The sequence below is a fragment of the Mycteria americana genome, chromosome 16, assembly GCF_035582795.1.
Source record: "Mycteria americana isolate JAX WOST 10 ecotype Jacksonville Zoo and Gardens chromosome 16, USCA_MyAme_1.0, whole genome shotgun sequence".
Taxonomy (NCBI): Eukaryota; Metazoa; Chordata; class Aves; order Ciconiiformes; family Ciconiidae; genus Mycteria; species Mycteria americana.
Genome location: NC_134380.1, coordinates 11,106,025 through 11,127,390, shown reverse-complemented (window position 1 = coordinate 11,127,390; position 21,366 = coordinate 11,106,025). Strand labels below are relative to the sequence as shown.

Sequence of the window (21,366 nt, the reverse complement as noted above, 5' to 3'; positions counted from 1 at the left end):
AGAGATGTCCGTTTCCTCCATATGCATGCCTAATTACCACATTAATGAAGGCTATTGCTATAAAGGAATAGCAAGGCTGTCTCTGCTAAACCTCCTTGAAACTCATGCACAGAAAAACAAACATTGCCTTCCATATAAATGACTACATTAAAAGCCATTACTGATTAATGCTGCGTATTTTCTCTCAGCCTCTGATGCAAAAGCTGCCAAAGAAATGTTATCACAAGGGTTTGTTTGCACAGCTTTAGAAATGATAGTAATCCGCTAAGTACCCGACACAATACTCAGGTAGAGCAGGTAAGAATTAATTGGTACCTGCCCCCCCCCCCCTCGAATTTCAGATGCTGAAACTGTTTTCCCCTTTATTGAACCAGCTCGGCCTAGACTAGCTTGTCCCGCAGTGACATGTATATTGAATACAAATCAGACAGCATAGCTTTAAATCTGTGTTGCAGCTCTCATTTCCAATTCGAGAACTGTACTATAATCATAAGCTTCTGGTGGATGAAAGGAAATCAGCTCTCTGAATATTAGCTAATGCCACATTTGCAAGTCCTGAAGAGATCTGTGCTGTTTAAAAAAAAAAAAAAAAAAAATAGATCATTTCTCGTGAACCTATATATATGAATCGCTTTGTACTGCTCGACTGATAGAAGCGATGCCTGTGCTGGGATTAAACCCTTTTCATCATAAAACCTCATCTGGTTCGGAGTCCAAGTCCATCAAACCTTTTCCCTTTAAAGTCCCGCCTTTGATTCTACATCAATTTATTCAAACCGCAGCTGGGTGGCTGAAAACGAAAGGACAGCATCATTTAAACCAACCATGTTCCTAACTTGAAAGAAGGGCTATAATTAAAAAAATGGGCATAAAAGAATGGAAATGGGATAATATTTTTTAATGGTAGTTCAAAGGCCGACAGATGTCAGAGCCTTTGAAGATGTCAGTACACTGAGCAAGAAGTTGCCATTAAATAGTTTGCCTGAGAGGTGAAGCAGCTTTTTAATGACTGAAAAAGCCCTTGCAGACACATCCTTGTGTTTTTAATTTGTCAGAGTTTCTGCAGTATTTTCTGATTAATGACACATGATTATAACTGCATAGCATACATATTTTTATACTTTGTTAAATGAATACTTTATTTCACATTCTTTCAGTGCCAGATAAGAACGGGCAAGCTTTACTACAGAGTCCAAAACTATTCAGATTGCTCAAATATTTATGGTAATTTGAGGGGATTGGCCAGCTACAGAGCTACTATGTGTTGCTACCTTTTGTTCTTTAATGGTGCTATTACTACTGCCATCACAATGTGCATGCATTAAGTGAGCATGTGACCCAGTAATGTATTGTACCCTTCTTGTGCACTCAACAATCAGAGCTTTCATAATTCACCGATGAACAAAGTCATCAAATCAAAATAACATTTAGAAAAATTCCTCAATTGATCCTAAACAATACAAACAATGGCTGCCAGTGTATTGTAAGTGGAAAATAACTTCTCAGAAAAAAACCCATATTGCTAGGAAACATCATGTTCAGAAGAAAACCACCAATATTTATAAACGCAGATAAAGTCCCCATCTTGGGCTGAGAAGATGCTCCTGCAATACCCTTCATCTCTCCGTTAACACATGCAATTTTTTTTTCTATTTTCACCATGAATGGAAAATGGAGTAGCCCCAAACCCAGCGACAATTTCTTTTGCTCCCAGGAGTAAGCTCTCGGATCACTCCAGCAGTCTTTTGTGGAAGTGTGCCTGCCAAGCTGAGCAGGAGAGCCCAGGGAAGCACCCCGGCCCTGGGGAGGGACAGGAAAAGCCAGTACTGCGTGCCTCGCGTTGTATCACACCTTAGAGAAGTCATTCATATGAGAACACAGTCATTACAGGGGAATTTGATTAATGTACGGTTCTTTCTGCTCTTCCAACCTAGATTCAGCTTGTTAATTGGATCATAAACAGAAATATGATGGACTCGGCTAAAACTTCACGTACAGAGATTGGAGACACCTTAGCAGAGCTTTGTGAAATCAGCTGCTGGTCTTCCCAGAACATTCAGATGATTTCATAAGTATGAATATTCAGCTTGTTGCAATCCACATCCATCAGGAACCTCTTTGTAATAACCATGCTGCCTACCACCAGCATCATGCACCTCCTCGAGGGAGGAAGATGACTGTTGAATACTCACTGCTACTCTGAAATCGCATGCATCCACAACTGGAGATGAAGAAAGCTGTTAGCAACACGTGTTCTGCTATGTGTTCAAAACACTGTATAGTTATATCCAACTGCAAAAGCAAGTGCTGGAAATTTTGAAAAGGAAAAGTCTATGGCTGCAGAGAGAAGAAAGGTAATTCTGAAATTTAATTCTCCCAAAGGTATTTATTGAATGAAAACAGAGTCCTGCTAGGAAAAAATATGACTATGTTAGGACTCCACTGTAAAGAACATGTAGAAATGGACTACTTTCAGTACAAACAATTGTAAATCCAATTTCCAACTAACCTGCAGCCTTCTTTCTCATGTTATTCTAAAGTTACCTTCAAAGATAGTTTTATTTAAAAAGCAAAACAAACCCTAATTTCCTGTGCATCACTAGAATACTTGACTTTATCATGAATCTCACCAAGGTTTGAAACCTCAATCTATGAACATTACATTACACACTTTCACCACTTTTCCTAGAAAACAAACTACCCGAGCGAGCAGGCAGGAAGCTGCTCAGCAGGACGGGGTGGAAGTGGCCACAGGGAACACCCGCCACAGCCAGGGTGTCCACCAGAGAAGTGAGATGAAGATCTCACTCCCTCTTCCACCCACACCTCGGGAGCTTGGCGGACCCTGCTTACGTGGGGCTCTCAGCAGGAGCATCACGAGACAGGGGCGCGCTCTGGGTGTGATAAAGCAAGGAGGGTGAGCTCTACTCACCTACTTCTCTCCAGAGGCCACTGACGTTGCCTTGTACAGAGATAGAGTACTTTCCGTTCATATTGAGTTATTATTTTAGCATTATGGTAAAAATAGGAAAAGAAAATGGCGAATTTTAAGCAGTTATAATTTAGCTGAAATAAAACTTCAGAGAACAAAGAAAAGGCACTTCTCTAAACTGTGGGATTTTCTACTCAATTTCAGTTTAATTTTACAAACTAAAGGAACGTTACCCACAAAAGATGTATCAGGCTTACGAATAAACATTACCAGATTCTTCTATAAATGGGAACTATCAGACACCCTGAAAATAACATTTGCTACAGAAACCCATATAAGCATGCAAAGCTGAGCCATTCAGATTCTATCCATTAGAGGGCAATAATACACACACACACTCATACATATATACATACAAACACACACACTCTCTCACACACCCCCAACTGACTTTAGCAGGAAAACTAGTATTTTCTCTCTAATATTACCAGTGATACACTGACAGCTTGCGTCCTGTTCCATTCTCTCCCCCTCCACTCCTCAACAACAGCATCCAACAGATCAAAAGTTACAATAACAAATTATACTTTAAATTTGCTTTCCTACAAGGAAATCAATACAATACATAGTTTTAGAAGGCTTACAGTTAGTTGTTATTAAACGTAGCTTGACTAGATTGAACAACTAGCATTTATATAAGCACGTAAGTCATCATAAGGGTTCCCAAACTTTGAACAGACAAAAACGTTCTTCATGCGTTCATCTCCCAGCTACAAACATTTTTCGTTTTCTATTCAGACACATAAGAAACCCTTGATAACAGCAGCAACTGCAGACATGGCAAGTATCCAGTATACTTTAGACGTCTCTTAATGCTACAGACAAATCATGGAAAGGCATTTTTACTGTGTCATTAGTAGAGGCACTCGAGGGAAGCGGCTCACGTGCTGCGCCTTCTGCTTTCTTGCTCAAGCCATGTCAACCTACTGATAAACTTCATTGTTTATCGTGGGCCCTCAACCTTCTGCTTGCTGCACCCGCTTCTAATATCCTATAAGCACATGTTTGTTAGGAGCTTACTGGGACAGGAATTGTCCGTTGTTATATATTTTCACTAATACAATGTAGACTCAGACTCCTGAGAGGATTCCAGCAATACACATAATTACCATCAGCCCCTAAACTACTGCTTGTCAACATCTTATTAGTTAGAGGATTGCTGGATTTACAGTAACACATGGGCAGCTGTATCACTCACAAAATGCATATAATGACCAGTAATTCCTATGAGCATCCAGACTACATTGATTTGGGTTTGGGGATTTTTTGTTTGTTTGTTTGCTTGCTTTTTAAAATACCTTACTTTGCAATGATCAACCTGTATTTCATCAGAAACAGTAATTCAGGTAACGATTTCAACTAACAGCTAGTTGTTTCCGTGGACTGTTGAATAAATATTAATTTTATGTTATACTAGAGGTTTAATTGAAGATCTGAAAGCAACTTCACAAGGTCCAAGATGAAGATGTAGAGTAACACACGGGTCATGTGTGCTATCCCAGACAGCACGCATGCGCTCCCTGGAAGCGGCAGGCACCTCGAACTCGGAAATCCCCAGTGATACCAAATACAGCAGGAGAACACGCAGCCATTCTCAAATACTCCAGCGTACTCTGTGTTTGCAGTGGCTGCCTTGCCAAAAAATCACTTTCCTCGCTATTTCTCTTTTCTAACTTCATTTTACAGATGCCAATACAGCAGAAAGCATGGACTACAAAAGAATTCAAGCTGTCAGAGACAACTTTAGAAGAATTGTATCACCCGAGTGAAAGACGGAGTGCACTCTTCATGGGATTTTCAGATCTGTTTCAAGTAAAAACACTGTGTCAGGTTTTTTTGTCTTCTTTTTTTTTTTTTAAAAATACATCAGTGTTGTTTTTATGAACTCTGAAGAACCACTTTAAAACCTGAAAATGGAATATTCACAATCAGGCCAATATTTTAGGGGCCAAAAATAAAGTTTTCTTATTTGCAGTATTTCAGGAGGACTTTCATACACATGAATACAAGTTACTGTGAGATATGTAATTGCAGTTTGAAATACATTGTTTTCTCCATTAATCAGAAATCTACAGCATCCTTGACATCGATTTCTGTCATTTTGTCATGATAAACACTCAGGTATTAAGTACCTTCCACATCATGCACCCAGGCATGATTCCAATTAGTGCTGAATGGAAGACAAAATGTCAGCCTAATAAGCTTTAATTTGCAAAGTCTTTGAACATCTGATGATATCATCACTTTGCCAATCATTTCTTGTACTTTGGCTTCTTTTTTTCCACATCACCTTCCCTGTCAAAAGAAAGTCTTTCAAATCTGCAGAAACAGAAGACATGAACAACGTCAGTCATTGGTCTGACTGCGCTAAAAGATCCAAAAATGACTCCCCAATACATCAACAGAGAACTGTGATGTGCACAATATTCCCTCAAAGCTAATTTGCTGCCAACATGTAGGGTAATTGGGGGAAAAAAGTCTACTTTAAAGTCATACTGTGAAAAATATTTTTTCGCATGAAATCAACACTGAAGACCTTAAATCACTGTCAAGAGTCTGTGCCACTCTTTCAAAATGAAGAAACAGTATTTGCTAAAGATGGCAATCATTTCTTCAGAGGTGACTGGACCAAAGAACAGCTCTGCTGTCTGACTTCATACTGAAAAATAATGTATTTTCTTTCTAATTTCTTTCTAAAACAAAGAAAAAAAATAGGAAAAAAAAAGGGGTAGGTTTCCAAGAAGAAAAAAAAGACAACTTGCAAAAAGGGTATATACAGTTCTGTAATCTTGAATATACATGCCTAGCACATGTCCAAAGCCTATAGCTGAGGACACATGAAGCTTTCTGCATCTGGAATTTCCCCAAATGCAGAACCTAAAATCCCTGCTCTTATCTGGGTTTGAGGGAAAACAGAAAACAAAATGGCAGCAGAAAAGACAAGGAGATAATGAATCAGAATGGGAAATGTGCAGCAATACACAAGACTACGTGGGCCCTCCGAGACTCTGCCAGGGCAGCTGGTCCTGCCCCAGGACCAAACGCAGAGTCCCAGTCCAGAACAGGAGGCAGGCAATGGTCTCTTCGGAGCTGACTCCCTGGAGACGGGTCACAGCGGGGCTGACCAGAGCACACGACCAGCGACCAGCAGGCTCCACCACGCAGGTCCAACACGACTCCCTGCACCGCACCGAGTTGCCCCATTTCTTTGGTTTGCACATCCCATGGAGTCCAGTCAGGAGACCTTCACTGGCACGTATTTGTACTCGCTGCTCAGAACTGGCCGGACACAAAACCGAGCCTACACTGCACGTGGTGTGGTGTGCCAAGTTGGTGCTTTGGTAGAAAGAGAGATCGAGCAGCTTGGAAGGGGTGGATCAGAAACTGCCTCCTGAAGCTGAAACGAGGGGAGGGAGTTGGGAGCACACGCTGAACGCGGCACTGGCGTGAGGAGCAGTGCTGAAAGAGTGCAGAGCACTTGGCTACCCCTCCAGCTGATGGGTTAGCAAATTCCTAACATCTGAGGCAGAAATGGAGACTTCGAAGAGTTGCTACAGACACTGGGGTTGGGCCAGTGGGCAAACAGCTGCAGAGATGTTTAACAGTGAAGTACTCAGCCTGGGGTCTGTGCCAGTAACATCATCTTCACATCTGCAGATAACCCATCATGGGGTTTGGGGTTTTTTTTTCCCCTCATAGCTCCTGTCTATGAAATAGAGGACAACCAGAGAAGTCTTCCGTTTTTCTTCCCCGCTAAAGCAATATACGGAGGACCAAGCAGAGCAGTGGTGGGGCGCCCAGGACAGTGCAGTATGCCATAAGCATCTCAGCTGCAATTTGTTACTGGTTTTCCACTTGAAGGTTTCTCCATAATACTTTAATGTGGGAGCGTGCAGAGCTTTATGGATGGTCTCATATTTCTCAACTGACATATCTTCAGCCAAAGTATGTCAGCTACAGGAGAGGGCAAAGCTTTTCACTGGCTTTGTGATTTCTTCTTCCCCCATCATAAACCACATAAAAGAAAAATACAAATAATCAGCTCTCCAAAATTGCTATTTATTACCTCATCATGAAACCATCTACTGGACCCTGCAGTGGTATTGAGTAATATCATTACTTAAACCATAAAGATGTTGTATTTATTACTCAAAATTGGGAAAATTAGCATCCATATGGATCCTATTGTTTTAAGACCAGTAATACTGCCAAAACAAGTGGTGTTAACATTCCAAACTACAGATTGTCATAATTTCTCTTCTAGTGTTTCATTCTTTCATTTGGTATTTATAATACCTTTGAATTGAGGAACTGAATGGATCATAAAATCTCTCCTATCAGATAAATCATTTAACAGCTAGACTACTGTTCAAAACTTGATTTATGGTGGCAGTGAGTGAATGGAATTAACATCTGCTGGCCTGAGGAAGAGAGACTAAATTGATTTTGGATAATCTTTCTCTAGAAGCAGGGACAAGAGAAAAAGCACAGTCTAAAAAAATTAACTACTGAATTTGCAATACAGAGCACCTTCGCAGGCAGTCACAGACAGGACACCCTAACCTCCCATCCCTGGAAAAATTATGGAGTAAAACTCCAGGAAACTAATTTCCAGGCATATAAGGAATAAAAGGGTCACTGGGAACAGCCAACCTGGATATACCACGGGCAAATCATGACCAAACTGATTGTCTTCTACAATGAAATGACGGGCTCTGTGGAAAGGGGAGAACTGTCAGTGTCTTTTATCTTGACTTTAGCAAGGCTTTTGATACAGCTTTTATAGCACCTGTATAGTCAAACTGAAGAGACGTAGACTGGATGGGTGGACTACAATGTAAGGGGAGAACTCACCGCACCCCTGGGTTTGAAGAGTAGGAGTCAACAGGCAACCAGCTATAAGTGGCATTTCTCAAAGGTCAAATGGGGCTGATACAGCCTAACAGCTCCATCAATGACCTAGATGATAGGACACAATGAACCCTGCGCAATACTGTGGATGGCATCTCTGGGGGGGGAAGTGGTCAGTATGTTGGAGAGCAGGGTTGCCATTCACAGGGACCTCAAACTCTGCAAGCTGGAGGAATGGGCCACTAGGACCTTCAGGAAGTTCAACAAACTAGGTTTGTTCGGCCTGGAGAACAGAAGACTAAAGAGGAATCTAATTGCTGTCTTCAACTGAGTGTAAAGAGGAATTGTAGAGAAGATAGGCAGGCTCTTGAAGGTGGCAGTGAAAGGACAAGAAGCTAGACATCCAAATTGTAACAACAGACATTCCAACTGGATATAAAGGAAAAGAAATTTCACAACACATTAGTAAAGCACTGGAGTAGGTTGCTCAGGGAGATTGCGAAATCTCTGTCATTGCAGACTTTCAAAACTCAGTAGGACTTGGCCCTAAGCAACATGATGTAATTTTGAAGTTAGACCTGCTTTGAGCAGGAGGTTGGACGTGATGACCTCCAGAGGTCCTTCCAAACCAAATTATTCTATGATGCTGTGAAAGACTTCAGTATGACTCCTGATCTCCCATTAGAGCACGTCCCTTCAGCCATTCAGTGGAATGTTTAAAGTCGATACCGCTGCTGTTTTCCAAATTGCTGTACTTGTTCTACGGATTAACAGAAGTTAAATTCCTTCTATTCAACAACTCACTCAAGCAAATTATAAGATAACTCTAAAAAGCAATTTTCGAAAGAACTAAAAAACATTTAAAAAGAATGTTGTGAGTAAGCACCCCCTTCTCTGTACAGCAGACATTTACCAAACAAGTTTAGTAGAAATATTTGGAACAACCTAATATCACAGAAACTACATTCAAAAGAGAAGATTTCGACTCTTACACTGGGAAATATCATCAATAAGCAACTTTAGAGCCTGGCTTTGCCATACACTGAACTTCAAAGAGAAAGTGCGTGCTCCTTTTATTTCAAAATCAAGAGCTTGTATTGTAAGTTGACCATTTCTGCAGAAGAGTATACGCAGTATTTTTGCCTCTCTGCTTAGAAATTATGTTACAGCATCTCAAATGCTACAGTTACTATCACCTGTTTTGTGTTTCCTAATGTATTTGATCATTTATTACTTCAGTATTCCGTTATATAACTTTAATTTTAAAAACAATTTCACACTATGTATAGCTTATTGTCTATTAGTGTTAATCATTCATTGTACCCATCACATGCAAACCCTATATGCAAAGCCACACCTAGTGTATGTGTTAAAAACTGGCATAAAGATCCTTTACCCTGCAGATGAGCAAGACTGATCTCATTTTTTCTCAGAGAAATTATTCTATATTTATTAACGTCTGTGCAGGAAATAATCATTTTTTCCTAAACAAGGAGTACTGGTATAAAACAAAATTACTCCCATATGATATACACCCTGCCCCTACACAAGTGAAATGACATACTCCACCTTTTCAGCTGCCAATATTTAAAATTAAAACAAAAAATTAATAGAAATTGTTGATTACAGTGTAATAACTACCACAGATATTCAATTTCATACTGTATAAACAGAAAGTCCGTTTTGCTGAGAACTCCATCTCAGAATCAGAGTTCATATTATGTGATGAGCTAGTTTCTATGGCAACTGCTTTCTCTTTTACATACACTGTAGCCAGCTCAAAATGTCAGTTCTCTCCTAAGCGAACTTAACATTTTTAATCAGCAAATGATAATTTATGCACCATTATGTATGGTTTCCAAAAATGTCTTTAGTAAATATTTCAAATGCTGAACAGCCTGAAGTATAAAAGGCCAGAGGAGCAAGTCAAGTCGCACCTCCTGCACTGAATTCCTCACTATCTCATTTCAGTCATAGCGTAAAAAGTGAGAGTCAAGGAAAAAATGTGGAAGAGATCATAGATGATCACCCACTACAGCACGAGAACACTTTGATGCTTCCATTAAGCGAGGAAGCGGCAGATGTTTATAGCTTGTTCAACCGTCTTTTGAAAGGCATCTCAAACAGAAGCAGCGGCTTAGAAGCGAGGACCAGAAGCAGAGCGCTTGACGCAAAACAACAAACGTGGCGAGGTGGCTTCATCTGGGCGGGGAGGATGGCGAGGAGGCCCAGACCCTCGCCTTGATGGGGGTGCTTGATGGAGAGAACCCCGAGCCTGAACTGTGTCCTTCAGTTTTAGAGCAAAGGCTCATTTTTTCCTCTGATCTCAAAGATTATGTCTACGCTGCAGCCCAAATTCTTCTCACAGCTCCTCTGCATTTCCTCAAGTGGAGCTGAAACTAGCTGTGTTGATCACCGGAGCCCAATATGGGACAGCATTTGCGTATTTCCCCAGGAAACTGGTGTGTGCGGCCATTTCATTGAACTCTCAACTTCACAGCAATACTACTGGTTAAAGCCCAGTTTGAATGTCTCTATAGGACCCATCATCAGATCCTTGATTTTAGGAGATATTCCCCATCAATGGGATCCATGCCAACCCTGAGTCAGCAAGCCATGAATAACAACCAAGGAGAACCATGCAAGTGCTGCAACAGATATTTGGTACTTTAAATATTTTACATCAAGAGTCATGTTCATTATCCTGGGTTGACTGGTGGTAAATTAAACACGCTGCAATATAGGCAAAAGCTTATGTTTAGGAAAGGCTAAAAGGGAACGGCTGTCTGTGCACAGAAGTCTGACTGTCAGCCCAATAGCTACTCGCCAAGTAAAATATAACAAACAAATATTTAGATTGCAACTCCATCATTTAGACTGTCTGCAGAGAAAGCCTGCATAGCAAACAATGCATTTCTTCTCATGCCAAAGACATCTTCTATGGAGAAAAGAAAAAGAAGTCAAAGAAAAAATGAGTCACAGAATTTATTTACTCAAAATTGTATACAGAAGTGACTTCAGTAGCACCATCAACATCTGAATGTTTCACAGGCTGTACCCTCCAGATGCGATCAAGCAAACTGCTTCCACGGATACTAGAAGAATATCTCTATGGAAACTGGTGTTTGCAGATAGTAGAACAACTACATGAAGTAGAAGAGTTGATCAGTGATTTATCTGTACGGTAACAATAGGGTCTTCCAGATCAAAGTTTAAGAAAGTCTCCTATTGTGAAACAAATGCTCCCGAATTCCTTCTGTGTTAGTATAGCACTGAAAAGTTACTGCTACGGCAATATTTACACACAGAGAGAAACTGTACACGTGTTCGGGTAACATGTGTTCGGTAACATGTGTTAATGAACATGTGTTCATTAAATAAGTATATAATATTTCTATTATTTTTTTAATGTATTTTGTCTTGTCAATAGTTGATAAAGCTCTCCCTCAGACGAACATCTCAGCACAGTACCACTTCAGACTGACCACATATATGGAGGCAAGATAAATCTCTTCTGTTCCCCCCACTTTGTTGATACAGTAACTATCTGTACAGAACCATAAACATATACCAAGGGTTTGCTGGAATGAAAATAGCGATCATTGCTGGAATTAAAATAATGATCATTACTGGGGGTTATTTTGTTAACTTGACAGGCTCAAACAGCTCGGCATTAATTCAGACAAAACCAGGTGCAAAGCAACAGTTGCAGAAAGATCACTGTTTACAAGCGCAAAGAAGCAAATTTTCAAAGAGGAGAAGCCAGAAGAGCAGTGAAAGGATGCGCCACACGCTGGGCCCCAGGGAAGGAGCCGCCAGATTCCGAGAAGGTAAAGCAAACTGGGATGGTAAAGGCCAAGGGGATTACGGGAAGTGCAAAAAGCAAGAGAGGATAAAGGAAACATACTTCGGCCACAGGAAAATACCTTATTAACTCTCCTCGCCACCTCCAGCCTGCTCTTTTTTAATAAGAGCTTCCATTCCCAATGTGCGTGTTTGCATGACTTCAGAACTGCTCAAGGTTTTCCCTTCCCAACCAGTAATGGTTTCCCGAGAGCCCTAAGACACCCCCAAGCACCAGTGATCTTCTCTTAAAGCAGCCTCTTTTTTGAGAGCATAAACAGTAGACGTTAAAATTCAATAGCGTGACATCAGTGACAAATACTGGCAAAACGTGCCTCAGCGTTCAAGCTGCTCTTGACTCAGTTACGAATGGATGACAACAGGGGACTTGCCAATTATCTTATTACAGAACCTGGAAAGAGAATTCCGTTTCCTCACAGAAACTATTTTTCCTCTCGCTTTAGTGTAAAGCGCTGGATTTGAAGTTACAGGGGTACATTTTTTTCTTCTTCTTGCCCGAAGGTCAACGGTCGAAGAACAAGCACGAAAACGATCCAACTCTGTAGGGCAGCTGGAGCACGAAAACCTTTGAGCTGGTTGAGGGCACGTGTCAGAAGCTGGGGTGAGGATGCCGTTCGCGGGATAAAGGGAAAATATAAGGGTACAACTGGCACCACAGCCGCCACAGCCCATCGGGCATCGGTTATTCAAAATTTCCTAACCCTGCTATCTTATTTCGCAGAAGCAAACTAGATGTATTATTCTCTGTAATCAGAAGTCTTTCTTCAGAAAATCGCCAATTCAGTAGCAAGGCTGTTTTTATTAGAACAAAAGGAAGATCTCTATCTTCTAAGGAGTTTCCCTGTTTTGTGAACTAATGTATGCACTAAAATTATTTAGGGAGGTGGGGAACGAATGACCAATGAAACTATAGCTTAAAAACGCTCGTAAAAAAAAAATAATCCAGATAATAGCAAAAAAATCTAAATTAAATAGAAGTAGTGATTCAGAAGTACCTTTTTTCTTAAAAACAATTCCTGTATTATTAGCTACTATTTAAAGAATAACAATATTATGGCAGTTCATAGAAAACGTATAGGATTTAAAAGACTACAAGAACACAGCATGGTATAAAAGCCTTTGTACTGCTTTGACTTTTATTGACCTACATGTCAATTTACTCCTCCCCAAGCATTACAACCCTAGGTGAAAAAAAAAAAAAAAAAAAAATCAAAGCAGGCCTCCTAGAAATGGATAAATCCAAGAGCTAAAGTGGAATGCAATTGTTACCCAGAAATTCATCAGCAATACAAAAGGTGATCCACTTAAATCAAGTTCCTTTCCTGAAAATTAAACTTACATTTCAAAGAAGCAGTAACATTATTTTATATTTAATTAAAATCTGGCAATGCACTGAAACCTTAATTTTTATACTTTAGTTCAGAGTAAAGCATTAATAAATGTATTCATATTTGAATAAAATCTAACCATGTTGTATACTATCTTTTGTAGTAGCTGAAGACCTACGTGAAAGTAGAGACCTTGGCTATGCAATAAAAAATAAATTAATCTTTTCAGTAACACTATAATAAATTGTTCCGCAGTACTCAATCAGAGCTGTCTTTAGTAATATAGTAAGAAACACATATTTTAAACATTTGCTACTCTTTCATATGGAAAAGGATTTAAGAAAGAATAACAGTGAATACCTTTAATAACGGTGCTTTCACATCATTCACCAAACATTGAACAGATAGGTCCTTCAAACCAAGCTACTCATATGTGATTAACACTAATTATTATTTAAATTTTTTGAAATACCCAGCAAATCTACTTTTCATTTAGCGAAGCAAAATGGCCTCTTCTCCTGTCTCATAGCACCTTCACTGTAATATAAAGCAGTCCTAAAAACTACTGCTGTCAAACATGGTACAATTTTAACAGGTTTTTAAAAAGCTCTCTCTACATAGAGTCGCTAAACCACTGTAATATCTTTAAGAGACCGCCAGTGTTTCATAAAGGACATTGGCCATTAGTCACGTTAGATGTCCAAAACGTGTATTTTAGTAAACACATGCAAAGATTAAAAATTTTTGCTAAAAATACGGGCCATAATTCCATAAGAAACACCAGTATTGTCTATTGAGCTCACTGCAAAGACAAAAGTGAATTCTAATACAAAGACCAGAGGAAGGAACAAAGGACGATTTATTTTCCAAAATGGAAAAAATATGCATCCTTGAAAGCAGATAGATTCTTACTAGAATTTAAATAAACAACAGCTCTTCTAGTCAAAGGCAACCGCATTTTCTTCCCTGATTTACATGTCATTCTCATGGCAGCGATGTTCAAATGACTGTACAGGGATATTCAAACTACAAAGCAAAGCCCTATAAAAAAAGGCCAAAGTTTTTGCTATTCAGACTGTTCAGATTCTCCTAATAGCTGTGATATTTCCAGGTTTTTTACATAGCACCTGGAGTAGCGTTATCTATCCCCTTGCAAATAGAAAGCACAACCAAACTTTGAGCTCCAATCTTTGCCAGAAATGACCCACAACAGAACTAAATAGAGATACACGCTTACAGGACACCTCCCGGATTCTCTGAATTCGCTTAAGACAGTGCCTTTACCTTTGTATGCAGCGTTACACAGAGCAATACAATAACTGTAATGAACGCTGGCGTGTAGAGAGAATAATTCTATAGATAATTCTAAACCTGTTTTTTAACCTGAGTGCTACAGCTCTGCTTTTGTACACAAACACAACATCAGGAATGCAGGCGAGAGGATGATACAACTTTGAAAAGGCACTCGCAAATAGTTATATAGTTGAGATGCATCTATCTTGGGCCAAAGAAAAAAATGCAAAGACAAAACCCAATCCCTTTAACAATTTAAGTCTTTGTTCACTCTTACAATAAAATGGAGAATAAAGGGCAAGGTTCAATTTTTCAGAAGCCACCTGAATATCCTCTTCCCAAGCATTCTCACTAAAGTATGTCTCGTTTTCCTTGGAAAACCATAATGGTGGAAATGGAGAAATAAGTCCTGGCTCTGCAATATATCCCTCATCCTCCCCCAACAAGCCGTTTGTTTTCCAATAGACTTACTTAAGCCAGATTTTGATAGAGTCTGAGTCGTCCAAAGGTAACAAAAAAAAATTAATTTAAAAATTAAATATTCCATTTCACTTAGCTACATTATGGTTGCCAGTAAAAGACAGCCCACTAGTCTCAATGTCAGAGTCTTACATCTCATAGGGAAGGCGGTGGTGCGCGGAAAACATATGTCGTTAAGGATGCCTTACCAAAATACCCAGTTTTGGTATAAAATAATCCATGCATGATAAGTAATTCTAATGCTTATTAGTAAAGATTATTTTCTGAATACTCTTTAAACTACAAAAATCACCTTAGATTTTTAAATAGTGCCATTGCAGGCCTTTTTAATATAGGCTCTTAGGAAAATACACCATGCCATCCTTACAAAATATATTGAAAAAATGCAGTAAGATGTTTTTTGAACGGAAAACTCATAAAGATCATTTTCCATGCTGACAGTGCGCATTTCATCCAGAAGTTTGAAGAGTCAAATGCTACCCCAGCTGGGGGTTATTCTGCCAAATGGCTTCCAACAGTGACCACAGAGATGGAGATGGGAGGGGTGCGTGTGTGTGTAGGAAAATAAACGTGATGGTAAGCCACCCCAAACCCACATCATCTTATCAAATATCCGACATACGTAGCCAAACACACTATGCAAATCTAGAATACAAAACTGAAACAAAAAGACATGAACAAAATGCAATAAAGCCATTTGTGAGTTACCTGCAGAGATTTAAAACAAAAAAAAAAAGCATACGAATGAAGCAGATATAATTCATATGGATTTGCCCAGGAAGGAGAAAAGGAGGGGTGAGTGTGAGGGCTGGGGGGGAGAAGAACAGATACCTTTTTTTCTTAAACAAATCCATCATGAAAGAAAATGAGACAAGATTATAAATAGGCCGAGTTATAGCGCACCATGGGATTTTTAATCTGGCTACCTGTGGTTTTTGCAGTTAAAGCCCTATTCAGCAGTGGGGAGGGAGGGGGGAAAGCGGGAAAAAAAAAGAAAAAAGAAAAACAAAATCACGTTTATGTGCCAGTTTCGCAAATGCTCACACAGCGTGCATCACCAACAATGCTGGCAAACAGGAAACACTAATTATTAGCATTTTCTAATAAGCGTACGCCTTTCAAACATTATTGATCGTTACCTGTCCGTCTCGCTTCCTGCATTCTTGAGTTTTACTCTCGTGCTCTGCCATGGCAGCGCGAAGCTGTTTTTCCAGTTTCTCGATTTCCCGTTCATGGTCTCGGACCAGGCAGTCCTTCTCTGCGTTGTGCTGCTGGAATAGGTGCGTCTTCTCCTGTTCATGCTCCAGCTTCAGCTCCACTATCTGATTGGACAGTGAGGAGTACAGTTCATCAATAGAACATCCTTGTCGTCATGACAACTCGTCTACAGCTTAATTTTCCCCTTAATTTCATCAAGTTGGCAATTTTATTTTTACGTCACTATTACCTCACCTTTTAAAAAGCCACCGTTAGCATGACAGAATTCCTCCAGACAATTCCAACAATGGAGACAACCGAGCAAATCCAGCGCATCCTTAACCAATTTGTTGGTACAAATGTCGGGGCGTAAAAAAAAAAAAAAAAAAAAAAAAAAAAAAATTGCATTGTCTCATTCTGTGTACGGTCCCCCCGTATCCTGCTGCTGCTCATCAGCAGGGCTGAGGATCTGAAATGGTTAATAGGCAGCCTGCTCTCCCCTTCGCTTAAGTATACACACACAACCCCCCCACCCCAGCAATTAAATCTTTTAAACATTTCTTTATGATTTCCAAAGCGAAAGCTCTTCCTTCTATATTCCTCAACGCTGTCGTACATACAGTTGTCTTTTTTTTTTTTTTTAATAAAAAAAAAGAAAGAAAATTATAAAAAACAAAGCTCTATTATCCCGTTGTCAGCTACGCTATCCCAACATAAACAGATGTATGTGTTCCAGAAGGGCACCTGCTGTGCTGCAAGCTTGCACCATGATTTCATAAGAAGCCCTCTATTCTCAGGATCCTTTCCCAGTCCGCACCACACTGGATGCTGTGACCTTGGCCAGTCTTAGCCTCTCCCCGCTAGACTGAATGGCAGCCCGAGACCAAGGGCCTGGTTGCCGCAGCTTTGATACTAATCCTCCCCGCCTGCGCACAATGGCACCCTACCTGGCCTGCACACTGGAGCAGCCAGGCTGCCTTTGAAGCAGGTGATGAATAGGGACGGCAGGAAGCCGCTTCCCCACTGAACTCCGGGCCACACAGCTGCTAAGAACAGTCACTTGGATTTTTCTTCAGTTTTGGTGGATTTCGGAGAGGGGGGGGGAGGAAGAAAAAAAAAAAAAAATGCTCTTATCGTGAATATGGTGGGTTATTTTCAGCGTGAGAAAAAAAGCGAACGGGAGGAGCCGGCTGTGTGTGCGCCGAGAGCGCCCCGGCACCTTATCTTAAAGCTGTAGCATTCAATTCTGGAATAATATTAGCTGTTTGCGGGGCTTTCCGGTTTAAAATTTGAAGCGAAGTAAAAAAGAACGCCTTTTCTTAAACTACGGATCAGCGTCTTCTGGGTTTAAAAGTAAAATATGTCATCCGTGCTGTGGCCAGGAGCGTCCATCCAAAACCAGAGCAAGTAGAACACATGCAATATTCTACGGTTTAACGTATCTACATTATTTAATAATACTAAAGAGCTCATTAACAGGCGTCTGAAGTCCCTGAAGGAGTTAACCCCCCAGGAGGCACACATTATCTGTACTGGGCCTGGGATCCTTACACAAAGTTAAGTCAGGTTTTCGCCCAAGGTTTAAGGTTTGTGTACAACTCTGGTTTCTTTTCAGATGCTATCGGTGTCCTTAGTGAGCCTAAATGAAAGAATTCTTGCTCCCTAAAATAATTACAAAGGCTTTGCCTGAGTTATGGGAAAAAATGTTCAGTGGTTTTTCATAAATCAGTCCTGATTAAAACGAAATCGTGTCAACAAGAGAGGTCTTTTTATTCATTTTCTTTCCTTAATTACTGCATTTTCAGCTGGTTGTGCCACGTAAGGTCTGGGGTAAGACAGTCTGTTGTGGGGAACTTCCATTATTTAGGTTTTCACTTTTTTAACTGAAGACAAGAAAGGGCAGCAGGCAGGGAATGTGTGCTGGAAAGGGGCAAGGGACAGACCCTGCTTCTTCAACCAGCTACATGATACACATCTACGTCACCAGTTTACCCAATCAAAGTAATTGCAGTTTTATTTAGTAATCTCTTCACCTACAGCATTTATATTATAGACGCAACGTTTTTGAATTTAAGAGGTGGAAAGAGCTAAAAGGGACCGGTCCTTCTGCATGCAGGAGGGGTGTCCCCCCAGTCTGCTACGTGGGAGGAGAAAGGACGGCAGCGTGAGAGAAGGTGTTTTATAAAAGGCAAATTTGTTGAAGAAAAAAACTCACCACTTAAAGTATTCCCCATGATGTTTTTGTTTTGCTTTTTAGAGATTTCTGGCAGGGAACGGAGGTGGAGAGACAGGAAAGGAGAGAAAGGATGGGGACGAGAGCATTTTCTTCCCTCAAGTTCAAAGACCCAGAAACCTCATCTTCCCTAATGAATATTAACAAGTACCCCACATTTGTAACCAACAAAACGTGCTTTCCTGTACAAATAATGTGAAGTGACTGAGCAGCTATTTGACTGCACTGGTGAACACTCACTGGACCTCCTGCTCTCCTCAGAACTGCTGCCAAGCACTACGGTTTCTCTTCCACTCCTCCCTCTCTCATTCTTGTATTGTTGTTGGGGGTTTTTAAAGGAAAAAAAAAAATAATGTAATGTATACCAACAAAAGGAAAAAAAAAACCCATGCTGTTTTTCAGCAGCACCAGGACTTCAGCACAGGAAGCTGCATGAGAACTATATTAATTCTTCATAAATCAGTATGGATTCTGTCTCCTCTTTGAGGCAGAGAGCGCCTTTATGAATGATATAACAAAACCACCTCCTTGAAAAATTGTATCGTGTTGAGATCTTTCTGCATCTACCCCTAGATGCTTAGCACTTCATCAGATTACATTAAAATGTCCACTCAAATCCAGCATATAAATGTCTCGAAGACAGACAGTTTTAGGTGCTATACATTTCAGACAGACAAGCAACACGATATTCACAATGGGAATTAGGGGCGACGCTGAAAAGAAACATTCATTAAATAATAGTGTGCGCCCTATTACCATAATCAGATCGTATTCATTGTGGCTTAGAAGTTTCCTCATTTTGCCCTCCCAAAGATGAAAATCTCTTATTCTCTTCTCTGCGCATCTGTTCCTACCTTCAGCCATGGCCTGAAGACCAAAACAAGCAGGACTGTCCGACCCAATATAGCTGTTCTTACCGTGAAGCACTGTTATTACCAAGTAACACAAGTATTTTAAAATTATGCTCTCCTCTTACATGAATTCTTCATTTTTTAATTCTTTCTGACAGAACCATATTCAAGGCAACAGCCAACAGCTGATTTACTAGGCCATCACTAGAATGACACCATCTATTTTTGAATTTCTGCTTTTAACTGAACTTTAACAATATTTACTTACTCTTGCAGAGAAGAGAAGAGAAAAGAGAAGACAAAATTCTTAAGAAAAAGCTAAAAACAGATTAATCCAAGAACTGTGACCATTTTTTGCTATTCACTAGCATAAATACACTCATACACGCAGACTGCCAAACAAATCTGGCAGTGTAGATCATGCCCACCCTATGCAGGACACCGACAGCCGCAGCTGCTGCTGAACGATGGCCTTCAACGCAGGCAGACTTAACTGCACCTAAATGTGGAGGTGCTTTGGAACAACCTGCTAAAATGAGAGACAATCTAATAAAGACTTGAAGAGAAATCATGCTGCCGTTAGCACCGGTTCAGTTTGTACATCTGAAGAACAAAGATCTACAGTAAATAGCCTGCTGATGGCAGAAGATATTTTCAGAAGCCAAATACTTGTAATATCATCAACGTCAGCAAATACCTTTTTAAAGTCCCTAATATAGACAAGACCTTCTACTATCCAGTTTTTGCTTTTACATCACACACTAAGTTTAGGCTTTTCAATTTTAGAACAATTTTGACTTGTTCTCAAGAACAAGTATGCCTTTGAAATTCTTTTTATAGTCCCCAAAGGAGGGAAAGGAAATTAGTTAGCTCACTACCTCTTTGCAAAATGTAGCTGCTACAATAAATATTTGACACCAAAGTATGAAAATTCATGTAAATTTATGTCCACAATTCCAGAAATGTTGTAAGTAACACCTATATAAAATATAGTTTTGCATGTCAGGATGATTTTATTAGCACTGTTTTGGCATGACTGAACTTCTGAGGGCTGGAGAAGCCACCAATAAGTTACACACGTCATGGCAAAGAGCTGAACTAAACTCACTCGTACGGCATGCATATAGCACGTCTGTTTTGCAGCAATTCTGTGTTAAAAGCATTTAAGAGTGTTTGTAAATTGGGTGTCTTCATTATCATTACTCTGCTCAAAAGCAGCCCTAACCTCTGCCCGGCGCAGCATACAGCACGTGAACTATCCCCAAACAACAACTCTGGTAAAATCTAGCGTTTTCTGTCTCCTAAGCCTATAAATAAATGTGCGTGTTTCATGAGGATATGGGGATTACCCATCTCCGCAAATACACTGCTTCTAAAAGTAATCTGATATAACAGGCTGGAGGATCGAGTATTAATCATGCTGGGCTCTGGCTTAGCATAACTTTGGGCAGAAAGGAGGAATCTTCACTGCAAGGCAAGGGAGCATACCAGAACTACTTTGCAGCAGATAAATTAAATGGATTTTAAAAACACATGTTTTTGAGATTTTGCTATAATTTGGAACACAAAGTACTCCCAAGATAAAAAGGCTGTAATGAGCCAAGGGCAAATGGGACAGTGAAAAATACATCAGTGCAGAACTGCATATTACCACCGAAGTAGCAGATACATATAGGGTAATGTACATGCATAACGAATGCATTTTACTTTCTATTTCATTGCAGGCTGCAATAATTTAATTGGCGTAACTGCGTTTCCTGTTATACTTCACCTTATAATCAACCACTAATAACTGTATTTCAACTGCAAACTAAGAATTGCAATAAATTCTCTAAAAGAGACAAGCCGGTCTATTAGCCAAACTGCAGTTTGATTTATCCTCCCCGCTACAACAATACACCTGAGTGGTCTCACTGTGTATATAAAAAGATATACCCAATCCGTAAATTTTTTACTTAGAAAGGCCTTCCAGAATTTTAATATTTTTAAAGTTTGGGCAGCACAAACCTCACCTCAATCCTCCTATCTTCCCAATCCTCTTGCCATGAGTAAATTTGTTTTTAAATCACCAGCATACAGGAAAGGAAGTTGCGTCCCTGCGATTAAACCACACTTGGCGCCGGGAGGAACTTCAGGAGGTCCCACTCCTCTCCCCAGCCCACCTGCTCCAGTAAAGCCAACGCAGTCTGCAAACAGAAATGTTTCTTTCAAACCAATATACCTCGAGTCACTGCAAATGCCTGTTTGTAGCAGGCGCTGGTACAGAATTTACTGTAC

At 40.1% G+C, this 21,366-nt stretch overlaps 1 protein-coding gene across 5 annotated transcripts in view; it reads right to left on the bottom strand.

Annotated features, from left to right (window-relative positions):
* Nucleotides 1-21,366, bottom strand: part of CEP112 (centrosomal protein 112) — a 175,446-nt gene that overhangs the window by 75,352 nt on the left and 78,728 nt on the right. For all 5 annotated transcript variants that reach the window (XM_075519264.1, XM_075519266.1, XM_075519263.1 and 2 more), the window contains one exon: nt 15,948-16,130. In XM_075519264.1, the coding sequence (XP_075375379.1) occupies nt 15,948-16,130 (183 nt within the window). The remainder of the gene's footprint in view (nt 1-15,947; nt 16,131-21,366) is intronic.